The sequence below is a fragment of the Planococcus citri genome, chromosome 3 (genome assembly GCF_950023065.1).
Source record: "Planococcus citri chromosome 3, ihPlaCitr1.1, whole genome shotgun sequence".
Classification (NCBI taxonomy): domain Eukaryota; kingdom Metazoa; phylum Arthropoda; class Insecta; order Hemiptera; family Pseudococcidae; genus Planococcus; species Planococcus citri.
Window position 1 is genome coordinate 3,090,804 of NC_088679.1, and position 12,886 is coordinate 3,103,689.

Here is a 12,886-nt window from a genome sequence, read left to right on the forward strand (position 1 = left end):
GATTGATTTGAAGATCATTCAACATTGTGATGAAATTAGAAATGGGTCCTTCTATATGATCAAAATGTTGGGGGTTGGGTGGGTTAATTGAGTTTTGGAGTGGATGGGAAGGGTTGGTGGATGCATTTGGGATGAATTTGTTTGTTATGAGAGTTCTTCTAAGAACTGGGGGTAATTCTGCTGCTTCACAATAAAGGCTATCTTTTGGAGAGGAATAGAGGGCTCCTAAACAGATCCTTAGGGCAGAATTTTGAATTGTTTTTAGGATATTAGAAGTTTTATTTGAGATATTTGCAAAACATGGGCTTCCATACTCAATTTTACTGCGAATTAGAGATTTATACAAGTGAAGTAGGAGTTTGCGAGATGGATTATACTTGGTGTTTTTGATTATTTTCAACAGATTTAGGCGTTTCATGATATTGATATCTCATTATATCTTCTGACTATCAATATTTGCAAACTTTGCGTCTATTCTATTCAACTACCTACTTAATGATTTCAATAATAATCTACCAACAGCCTTATCCGTAACCAATAGCATAATTAATCATTTCGTTTCAATTTAATAATCCAAGTAACTAGATACGTATGTACATATTACCTACTTGATATAAAACATAAACTTCAAAATTGATAATTATTTTTCATTTTTCAGAATACAGAAATAATCACGAGTTACATAAACCGATAATACTCCATTCCAAGAATCCATCTGGGTAATTTGAAAAACGAAATGAATCATTTCACAAATTTCATGGAAACAAAAGTGAAAATCGCACTAAAAGCTCATCAATTTCGCAACTTACATAACCTATATAATAATTTTGTAAATCTGTTTCGAATAAAAAAACCCTTACCTATTAGCAATTTAATTTCTAAAGAAAACTTTCACAACTTCATAATCATTTTATTATGAAAAGATGTTCATTTTAGTATTAAAAATGTAATCTATACGTAGGTATATGAATGAAGCTCCCATAATTGGAAAACTTCACCGGAATCGTCGAGATGAGTTTCTCATTCTGAAAATTTTTCTGGGGTACGATAATTAAAATATGATTTGGTTGGAAAATTTCAGAGTGGTAGCTGTTTCAATTAATTATATTTTTCGTCGTCGTAATTACATTTACGACGAATTTATGGTTTAAAAATGTCAGCACACATGAAAGGAATGAAGGAAACTTGTTGATAATTTATTATTTATACGTACATATTAACGAGTTACTTTGCCGAATGCTTGTGTAGTTATGTACCTATCAATGTCTACCTATTCGCTGTTTCCTTTCCGTGTAATTAAAATAACAAATAAAAGTTGATATTATTTATTGTTTGTTATTAATAATAGAGTCATGACGGTGTAGGTATAGGTATATGGTTTATGGTTTATACAAATTACGATACGAGCGAGCAAATTATCACCGTGTTTTTTGGCTGAAAGTTGTGAAATATTGACTCGATGATTAAATTGTACAGATAATAGTTTTTGGGCTATACCTAATCATTTGCTTGGTGAAATATGGTTGAGAATTTTTCTAATTTTATTCGTTACGAAGCAAATTTTATGGCCATCTAAATGTCAAACAATGAAACCATGTAGGGAAAATAAATCTGAAAGGTGAAGTCAGTAGGTAAATACACAATAAAGCATATACATAGGTAAGTTTACCCATCACTGAGTGAACCGTTACAATTTCTGAAGTACATAATTATATCCGCCAAATTCAATTTTAATAAATTAAATAAAAAATCTGAACTTTAAAAATTTGGAAATGATTCATTTCTTTCTCATTTTCTCTCCCCATCCTTCGACAATAACTCTGATAATAATCCACAGCATGGGCATTATATAGCCTATAATTAGATACACTCGTGAATTTCTTTTTTTACAACTAAACTACAAAGCTGTCATTATTTTACGAACCAAAATTCCTCATTTTTTACCCTATTTACGAAGGGTGTTGAATACAGAAGTCAGTCATTGGTATCAATCTAATCGATCACTGATTTTCACGCCTTTCAGGCAACATTATTTACAAGTGCTTACTTCAAAAGCAACCGAACGAGAAACTATCATTTGTGCATTCGGGTTGTGACCCTCATCGTTCGTAAACTACTTAGATAAAATTCGAAATTATGGAAAGATAAACGAAGTTCTTGGAAACTAAACTGACGCGAGTTCTTAAGAAATAATAAAAACCAACGTAATGTGAATCTAAATAGGTATAAACTTGTCTTATTTTTGAGATAACATAATTGTTTATAGATTTGAGTTCGAATTTCATGATATTATTCATCCATAATTCGATTATCGTGTTGAAAAATGAAACCATTAAATTGTTTTTTTCCATTACTGAATAATAATGCATAAACATGTACTATAAATGAACTCGGAACTTAAATTTATCTGCAGTCTGTAAAATATCCAGTCACATCGAAGACAAATTAAGCAAACGCCTGCGAGTATTTGATACGCAACTCTTTCGACACTTCTGCTTCTACGCCAGTCACCGAACGAAGAAAATCTTGAAGTAATTTCATTCGAATGCCTTCTATTCGGGCTTAGGCTACTCTTCGGTCTTCTTGTGGCGAAGAGGTATTGTGATCACTGATCAACGTCTGAATCTCGACTTCCGGGTATCGAGATCTTTCATTAATTATCAAATCTGCTAACGGAATTTTGCATTCTTATGCTTTTTTGAAACATCATATGCGCTCATTATAATGACACGATTTCGTATAGGGAGTTAGATCCCGAGCCAAATCATATCTTCATCGACGCAGCGTGAATGAATAATAATTTTATATCCTTGCATTCGATACGAGATCATTATCCGTCAACCTATTAGAACAAGTTCAAAACAAAGAACCAAAATTTATGCAAGAATAAATTATTTTTCGCCAATCGCCAGTACGATTAAAAAGCGAGTCTAATTTCACATTAACGATGAAATTCGAGTAGTTTTAAACCGTAATTATTCGTAAATTTCATAACGGTTTCGAAAGTTCAACGGTAGAAATAAAAACAAACCTAAACGAAAATTACTCTTTCAAAAACATTTATTACTTACATACAACGACGACGGTAAGTCCAAATACAACATATTTTTACAAAAATATTTGTGTTTTATGAAAGAAAAATTCACACATACTTACACAATACACACACACACAACACAAGCATAAAACATCTATCACATTGAATTTCAATATATAAAATTGAAAAAAAAAAGGAGTACAAATAGGAATAAAATTACGACAAACTTATTAAACACTAAAAGTAGGTACTACATATTTACGACGTTAAAAAACAGTCAGCATCTTCGATTCTAATATCAGGTACAGAAGCGGACGTATCGTTAGCATTGGCATAGTCTCTTAACCATTCGTGCTGCAGAGCTTCATCAGCGGTTAAACGCTTCTCCGGATTCCATCTACGAGATGAAAAAGACATATTTAGAACTTGTATTTTTTTTTCATCTACATAATATCATAAGCATATGTATTTGTTCAAAAATTAGGTAAACTTACTCTAAACATCGAGTAATGAAATCTATAAATAAAGGATCGTCGCACGATAAAGCTACGGTTAAATTTTTCGATCCTGGTTTTCTCTTCCATTGCATACTGTTCACGGTGTATCGAGGTGCTCCTTTAGAATCTAATGAAAAAATAGATAGCCAATAAATAAATATGTTTTTAAATAGATACAAGTCAAAAATGTACAGTATTTATCGTACACTAGTATTCAACTCACCGAAGAATAGATTCCTTCGAGCAGCTCGAGCTAAAACTTCACCCGGGGGTAAACCGATGATTTCCATTATACAGGCTAACTGTTCTACTTCATTTTCACCAGGAAATAGAGGCAGCCCTGTATATAATTCGGCTAGGATGCAACCTGTGGCAGATATCGATCGAATTATTAAATAAATATTTTTTTACTTCGTTAAATTGAAAAAAAAAAATTAGTTGCTAACCAAAACTCCACATATCGATTGCGCCATTGTAAACTAAACCGAGGATAATTTCCGGAGATCTGTAGAATCTAGACTGAATATACGTATACACTTTCTGATACGTGTAACACGAACTTCCAAAATCGATTACTTTAATATTATGACTATTTTGTTTCTGTAGCAGAATATTTTCCTGTGAAAACATAAATAATTATAAATGAATAAATAACAGGAAAGGAAACGATAACTATATTTTGATCATATGTATATTTGAACCTGTAGAATTTTACTTACCGGTTTGAGATCACAATGAATTATTTTCTCACGATACAGTAACCTGAGACATTGAACCAACGAAAATGCGTATTTCTGAACAACGGATAGGCTGAATCCTTGATAGCCATTTCTTTTAATTACTTCGTATAAATTGACGCTGTAAAAAAACGGAATTATTGTAGTAATTTTCTAAAGTAGGTATCTAAGTGCATATGTAAATATTCCCAAAGTTCTCTCTGCACGACATTTCAAGGCAAAAAGAGGGCAGAAAATTTCAAATTAAAATATTAAATTGATCATTTTTAAAATCGTTACTCAGGTTCCATTCATTTCTGAAATAGGTACCACAAAATCGCCTAAAAAAAAGGAAAAAATTCCCATCTGGAGTTACTCGGATCATTTGAAAATAGTTCAGGGAATTACCTCAAACACGTCCCCTGACCTTACTTCAGCTCATTTTTATACATTATATTTGTACTTAGCTTTTTCAGATCATGAAAAAGATATAATTAATTGTAGATTTAAGTCTCCCTTGATCGATTTAGATAAATGAAGGTACAATTTTTCAATATTTTTGTTTTTCTAGAAAAGGAGGTTACCTGAAAGCTTTCTGAACCAAAAATTGGCAAATATTTGAACAAAAGCAATAAAGTCTAGTAAAAATTACCAATACGCTATGAAATTTCAGGGAAATTTGGAAAAAAATTGCATAAAAAGCAATAAACCAAAAAAAAAAAAAAAACAAAAAGAAACCATTAAAACTCATGAAAAAATACGAAAAAGTAATAAATTTGGTAAACATTGCACGAAAAAGAGTTTTCTAAATTTATAAAAAGATATTGAAATATCAAAATTAGCATTTTTAAAAAAATGACAGAAAATTGCATTAAAAGCTTAAAAGCAAAAAAACAAAAATAATAATAACATTGAAACGCACAAAAATTACGAGAAAGTAATAAAATTTCAGTAAAATTTAGTAAACATTGAACGAAAAAGTGTTTTTTAAATTTATAAAGTGATATTAAAATACGAAAATTATGCATTAAAATTGGTAAAAATAACTAAAAAGTAAGTAATGAAAGTTTCAAAAAAAAATAGACAGTTTGCATGAAAAAGAGTTAGAAACACTGAAAATGATATAAAAAGACGAAAAATAAATAACAATAAAATTTAAAAAAAAATTACCAAAAAGTAATAAAATTTCAGTGAAATTTGGCAAAAATTTGCATAAAAAATTATTTAAAAAAAAAATAAAATTCTACAAAAACGCAGAAACAACATTAAAATAGATGAAGATCGCCAAAAAGCAACGAAACTTTAGTACAAAGTAAGAAAAGTTGCGTGAAGAGTGTAAAAAAACATGAAATTATACCGAGAAATACGAAAAAAAGCATTAAAAATTATTGAAAATGAACAAAAACTGAAGAAATGTTGACAGAATAAGAAAAAACGAAAAGAAAATTGAATAAAACATTTTTAAAATGACTTGAAAACATGAAAAAAGTATCAAAATTGTAGTTGATCAAGAAAAAAGAATAAAAAAGTTTTAAAATGATACTAAATTACAAAAAAAAACATAAAAATCAATAAAAACATCCAAAAAGTAAAGACAGTTCAAATTAAACGTCAAAATTTGCGTGAAAAAGTGTGCAAAAGTTGTAAAATGAGATAAAAACCTAAGAAAAATATTGTAAATAAGTAGTGAAAATCACCAAAAAGTAATTAAATTTTAGCAAAATATAAAATGATAATGAAAATTTCAAAAAAATCATCAAAATCAATGTAAATTACCAAGAAGTGAGTGATAAAATTTTCGTAAAACGTAAAAAAAATTGCCTAAAAATGTGAAGAAAAAATTGATAAATAAATACTAATAAAATACGAAAAAGGAACATTAAAATTGATAAAAATTGCGCAAATAAACACGTGATTGAATTTTTTTTTTAAATTAAAAATTGCATGAAAAAAGTGAAAACCGTAAAAAGTTATGTAAAAACATAAAAATTGATGAAAAATACCAAAAAATAGTGAAATTTCAATAAGATTTGGCAAAAAATAACACGAAAAAGGGTAAAAACCTTGAAGAAGTGCATAAAAATACGAAAAAAAAACTATTAAAATTGATAAAAATTATAAAAACTTGAAGATATTTTGAAAAAAATTAAGTAAATTGTAATAAAAACCGCATAAAACATTATTAAAATTTCATTAAAATAAAAATAAGACATTAAAAGCACATGGTGATCAAGAAAAAAGTTTAAATTTCAATAAAATTTGACAAAATTAGCGAGAATTGTATGAAACATTGTTGAAAGCTCTCTTGAATACGAGTAAAAGCATTAAAAACATTGATAATCACCAAAAATTCAATGAAATGTAGCAAAAAATTGTAAAAAAAAAGGTGTTGCAAATTGTAAAATGACATAATAATACTTGAAAAAAAAACATAAAATTGTGTAAAATTACCAAAAATAGAAGAAATTTGACAAAATTAGGCAACATGTTCGGAAAATCGAATAAAACATTGTTAAACAGATAGTGGCGAATTTTATGCTTTCTTAATTTTTTTTTTTTTTTTACAACTGAGAAGAGTTTCGAAAATTCCATTCCAAGTTTTTCATCACAATTAATCAATTGAAGTTGAATTTCCCACCTTCAGTTCAAATATTTTTCAAAAAAATAGATTGTTCTTGCAAGACTCATGTTTTTTGTTTTTTTGTTTTTTTTAAATCAGTAATCTGAGATGAAAAAATTGAAACTGTCTGCACGATTACTAGTCTGTTACATTCTCTGAACAAAGAAAAACTCAAAAAATCTTGCAAGAGAGGAGCGTTTGTTTGGGCCGAGCAAAAGTTGATCTTTGGATTTTTTCAAATTATCTATCACTGTACACTAAGAACAATTCTCATTCAGCTTTAGAAACTTTCTATACTCTTAAGATTTTTTTCCCAAGAATCCACTCCTCCGGGACAACTTTTTTCTTAAAGGGGACATCCTAAGGAAAATTTTAAAGCAAACTTGCCCAAAAAAAAGTTGGCCTTACTTACAAAATGGCGGTCATTTTGATTGACAGGTCAGCCGAAATTGCAGATTTTGCGTTTCAACATAGGACTTGCACGAAATTTTTCAAACTTCACAAAGGTAGATCGAAAGATCATGCAAAAATTTATCACCTGTCAAAATTTCAAGTGCTAAAGTGCGTTTTTTGATTTTTGGTGAATTTTTGAAAATCAAATTTGGCCAAAAATGAGGGAAAAAATCAAAATTTTACCAAACTGACCAAGAAAGCTGAAATTTGGGATGTACCCTAAAATTGGAGTTGTAAAGCTAAAATTTATTCTAAAAACTAATTTCAATACGCTACGAAGTCGACTGCAGGTGGATTTCAAGTCTTTTTGGAGCACCCAGTGATTTTGTGAAAATTACTGGAGCCTCCAGTAGATTTTTGAAACGTGAAATTTCCATAAAATTTCATCAAATGCAGATGGAAAGCTGAAATTTACTCTACACTCCAATTTTAACACCCTCTGACGACGACTTCAGGTGGGTTCAAGTCATTTTAGGGCCTCCAGAGACTTTTTTGAAAATTCCTAAAGCCTCCAGTAGATTTTTGAATCTTGAAATTTCCCCAAAATTACATCATACTGAGATGGCGAGTCGAAATTCATTCTGCAAACTAATTTCAATACGCTACGAAGTTGACTGCTGGTGAATTTCAAGACGTTTTGGAGCCTCCAGCAACTTTTTGAAAGGTTGTATGACGTTTTTTTGGAAAATTGAAATTTCCTAAAAGTAGCTGGAAGCTTCAAAACCATTTGAAACCACCACGTAGTCTGCGAAGTAAATTTCAGCTTGCCAACTCCATTTGATAAATTAATGTTGGGGAAATTTCAAGTTTCAAAAATCTACTGGAGGCTCCAGTAATTTTCAAAAAAGTCACTGGAGGCCCTAAAATGACTTGAACCCACCTGAAGTCGTCTTCAGAGAGTATTAAAATTGGAGTGTAGAGTAAATTTCAGCTCTCCATCTCCATTTGATGAAATTTTGTAAAAATTTAAAGTTTCAAAAATCTGCTGGAGGCTTCAGGAATTTTCAAAAAGTCACTGGAGGTTCCAAAACGACTTGAAATTCACATGCAGTACTTCGTAGGTATTGAAATTAGTTTTTAGAATAGATTTCAGCTTTACAACTCCAATTTGATGGAATTTCGTGGGAATTTCGAGTTTCAAAAATCTGCTGGAGGCTCCAGAACTGCTCAAAACGGGTTGAAACCGTTTCCAATTGATTTGGCGTGTCGAAAATAGGGTATATCCCAAATTTCAGCTTTCTTGGTCAGTTTGGTAAAATTTTGATTTTTTCCCTCATTTTTGGCCTAAATTGGATTTTTAAAAATTCACCAAAAATCGAAAAACGCACTTTAGCACTTGAAATTTTGACAGGTGATAAATTTTTGCATGATCTTTCGACCTATCTTTGTAAGGTTTGAAAAATGTCGTGCAAGTCCTATGTTGAAACGCCAAATCTGCGATTTTGGCTGACTTGTCAATCAAAATGACCGCCAACTCTTATTGTCATATGCCGGACTATTAGGTTATTTTGTTTCTTAAATTTCTCGATAAAAACCAGGTGAGCAACTTCAGACCTTTTTTTAGGAGTATTTTGGGTACATTACACATTAAAAATTCCAAATTCGCCAACTTTCGAAAAAAAAGGTCTTTCGAGACATTGTTATCCAATCGTTATCTAGCGGTCCACTTACTGTAAAAGTTCAAATGTAATACAAAGATGGCGTCTAAAATAGAAATAATCCAGCATATGGATAACGTTGTGAGATCCGTTGATATCTTTTCTTCGCAGATGGTTCAATATAACAAGTTCCACTTGCGCTTGATGATAAAATCGTTTCTTATTTCTGAAAACCAATAATACATATAAATCAGAAGCGTTAATCGTTAAAAATGACGAATCGGACATTAGTCACGAATCGCAGACACACAGATATCGCGAAACTTATTGAGATATCTGCGAAAATATACATATAAGTACACGCGTCAATGACACAAGTACTTCAAACTGCAGTAATCATCGCCACATCTGGCCACTACTACGAGTAAGTATATTATTTATAAGACGTATACCAACACCAACACGTTCAATAAAATAATAATAAAATACATGAAAGATATCGATGTACTCGTAACCATAAATAACCAACACGAGCAAAAAAGAAAAACCAACCTTATAATTTTAATAGCGACGAATATACCATTTTTATGATCGAACGCTTTGACAACCTGACCAAAACTTCCTTTACCGAGGACATCCAATACCTCGTATCGATAGCAAAGGTGATCATTTATTACCTGAAACAAAAAACACCGCAAAATGAAAAATTAATATCGTTGGGATCGATATCGATACAGCTATAATACGAAATAAATCACCAATCCGAATATCTCGTTATTTTCGACATATTTTCGCTTTTTATTCGGTTAATTTCGTGCCTTATAGGCGGCCAAAGCCACGAGCCTGAGCGCACAACTGCACGCATTTGGCACAATATACGAGCATAATATCGAAAGTTGGATACTTAATTATGAGAAATATGTATTAATCGATAAAGCTGACAGTGATTTCGCGCCGTCGTCGCGTAATAAAATACCATTACGAGCCAATAAATTATCATCTCTCGAACAACGACGATTGAATTTAATACCTACGTTACGAGTATAACGACATTCGATGATTTATAACATACTGACCCAATTATTACGCGACAACCGAGAGACGAATGCGCGAAATTCAATGAATCATAAACTTATGTAAAAAATAAATGCTTCGTCTCGAGAGCGTATTGTACGAGTAGTTGTCATTTGCCAGCTGCCAAGTGCCACTGCCACTGCCACTTGCCAACCATCTATAGCGAAGAAAATCGCCATTCGAGAGGAGTATTTGTTGCATAGCTAAAGCTATAGTAATACATTTTTGCGAGGCTATTAGTACAGATGTGATTTTATTCTGGTGAATTCGATTGATGCGATGACACATTCTTAAATGCCTCGCAACAAGTACCTGTATGCTTGCTTACTGCGTTTCGGAAAAAACAAGAAAGAAAAAGCGAATGTTCATTACGCGTTTGTTGTGTTTGATTCGAGTTGATTTATTAAATATAAATCAATGATCGAACGGATGATCGTCTTCCTTTTCCGTAAACGTGTCAACGATCGTAAACACGATATTGTTCTGTGTTACCCTACTACTGTCACTGTCTGTCAAGTCTCTGCAGTCTGCAGCATATTCCCATCGACGAGGTACGATACGTCGATTTTTGAATTGATCGAGTGGTTTGGGTTACTCGTGAAGAAAAAAACATTGACGAGAAAATGCGAGCTTTATTCGACACCTTTTGCTCTTTTTTTTAAATCAGAATGTTCAGTTTTACGTTAAAAAAATTTCCTGCCCTCTAAGTACAGTTTTTTTGATAAATTTTGTTCCAATTTTCGAATGAGAGAACGAAAAAATTTCAAAACTTGGTCAGTACACTACTTTTGATCCAACGAGTCAATCGGTGATAGTTTGGAGCTATTCTGGAGCCTCCAGCCGATTTTCGGCTTCTTCAGTTTTTAAATGGGAAGAGGGAGGGGTGGAGAGGGGGCTATAATAAAATTCAGCGCATATAAACTCTAGTTTGTAGTCTTTGTGACCCCTCGATCGATTTAGACACCAACTTCAAAAATATATTTGTGCCAGTTCAAATTAAAAAATTTTTCAATTGTTTTCGAAAGAAAAAAAATTTTAAAAATAGCTGTTCTTGAGATTTTACGAAAATGGGAGAATCCAAAAATCATCAGGCAGCTCCAGAACGAGTCGAAATCATCAACAATCGACTCGGCTGGTGAAAAATAAGGCATAGGTACAAACCAAATTTTGGGCTTTTTTTGTCCACTCATTCGAAAACCATGATTTTTTTCATAATATTTTTTAAAAATAATACTCGCACTCAATTTTTTTCCAAAAAAGTACTGTAGTGCTCTAAATAGTGATCTGTAGTGACTATACATGAAAAAAATTTGAATACAGCGAAAAATGACCAAAAAAATTATTGTCAATAAGCAAGACTTTTTGAGAATTTTTGAAAAAAAGTGATTCTTTTTAACAACTTTTGGCAAAAAAATTGATCGTTTCTCAAAAAAAAACTTTTTAGCAATTTCGCTAAAAAAAATAGAATTTTATTAAAAAAGCTCATAAAACGTTAACATAAAACAAGACTATGACAATTTTGGAAAAAAAGTAGGACCTTTGTAAGTTATTTATTAAGTGCCAAAAAATGATGGCTTTTGCAAATTCTGTCAAAAAGTTGAGCTTGGGGACAATTTTTGGAAAAATGTGAGGTTATATTATGCTAATTTTTCCAAAAAATGTAGCCACTTTTATAAAAAGCCGACATCATTGCCATTTTTAAAAATGCGATAATTTTTGAGAATTTTAGTAAATAATCCATGTTTTTGCAATTTTAGGCAAGGAATATTTTTTTTGGCACTTTCTGGCAAAAAAACTGGAATTTTAAGTAATTTTTTTGAAAAAAAAAAGAATACCTACATTTTTTGGGAATTTTTGAAAAAAAGGGAAGTTTTTCTAATATTTTGGTAGAAAGCAGTTTTTGTCAATTTTCACTGCAAAAAGCAAAATTTTGATTATTTCAGCAAAAAGCAAGACTTTATGGCCATTGTTGGTAAAAAAAACAGATACTTTTTTGCAATTTTCGACAAAAAAGCCAGAATTTTGAACAGTTTTGAATAAAAAGTGGGCTCGTATTTTGGAATTTTCTTCAAAAAGCAAGAAAAAATACTCAGAAGCGAAACTCTTGAGGTGTCCGCCTCCGATTTGAACGGGACCGCGATTTTTGGAAAAAGCATGTTCTAAAACCCCCAAATCCAAATTTTCAGCTGCCCAAGTTCATTTTTCGATTTTTGGCGAATTTAAAGAAAAGAACGTACTTGATCAGTCAAAATGTTCAAAATAAGTCCTAAAACTGATATTAACCCCCCGAAATCCAAATTTCGCCATTTCCAGCCATGCTGGAGCCTCCAGCGCTATTTTTAAATTTCTCCAGAATTTTGAATTTGCTCTAGAAGGCTAGAATATGAAGTTGGGCAGCTAAAAATCGAGTTGTGTGTTATACTCGACCTGTTAAACGAATTTATCCACATTTGAGCCGATTCTGGAGCGGACACCTCAAGAGTGGTTTTGACCAGTTTTTTTTCAAAATAAAAATATTCAAAAATCAAAAATTTCTCGTTTGTGAGAAAATTTTTGAAATTTGCGCGAATCGCTGTATTTTGAACACAACGAACCCCCTGAGGCCGAGTTCCACCATTTCCCGCCATTCTAGAGCCTCCAGCGCGATTTTTAAATTTCTCCAGAATTTTGAATTTGCTCCAGAAGGCGCGAATATGAAGTTGGACAGCTAAAAATCGAGTTGTGTGTTATACTCGACCTGTTTAACGAATTTATCCACATTTGAGCCGATTCTGGAGCGGACACCTCAAGAGTGATTTTTTGACCAGCTTTTTTCAAAATGAAAATATTCAAAAATCAAAAATTTCCCGTTTGCGAGAAAATTTTTGAAATTTCCGCGAATCGCAGTAATT

At 31.5% G+C, this 12,886-nt stretch overlaps 1 protein-coding gene across 1 annotated transcript in view; it reads right to left on the reverse strand.

Moving 5' to 3' along the window:
• Positions 1–3,042: 3,042 nt before the first annotated feature.
• The window catches only part of LOC135841416 (dual specificity tyrosine-phosphorylation-regulated kinase 2-like), a 54,713-nt gene continuing 44,869 nt past the window's right edge, over positions 3,043–12,886 (reverse strand). The window contains exons 6-12 of the mRNA XM_065358361.1: positions 9,474–9,598; positions 8,995–9,147; positions 4,254–4,392; positions 3,981–4,152; positions 3,758–3,901; positions 3,532–3,661; positions 3,043–3,434 (exon numbers count right to left, since the gene is read on the reverse strand). Of these exons, the coding sequence (XP_065214433.1) occupies positions 3,296–3,434; positions 3,532–3,661; positions 3,758–3,901; positions 3,981–4,152; positions 4,254–4,392; positions 8,995–9,147; positions 9,474–9,598 (1,002 nt within the window). The 3' untranslated portion in view covers positions 3,043–3,295. The remainder of the gene's footprint in view (positions 3,435–3,531; positions 3,662–3,757; positions 3,902–3,980; positions 4,153–4,253; positions 4,393–8,994; positions 9,148–9,473; positions 9,599–12,886) is intronic.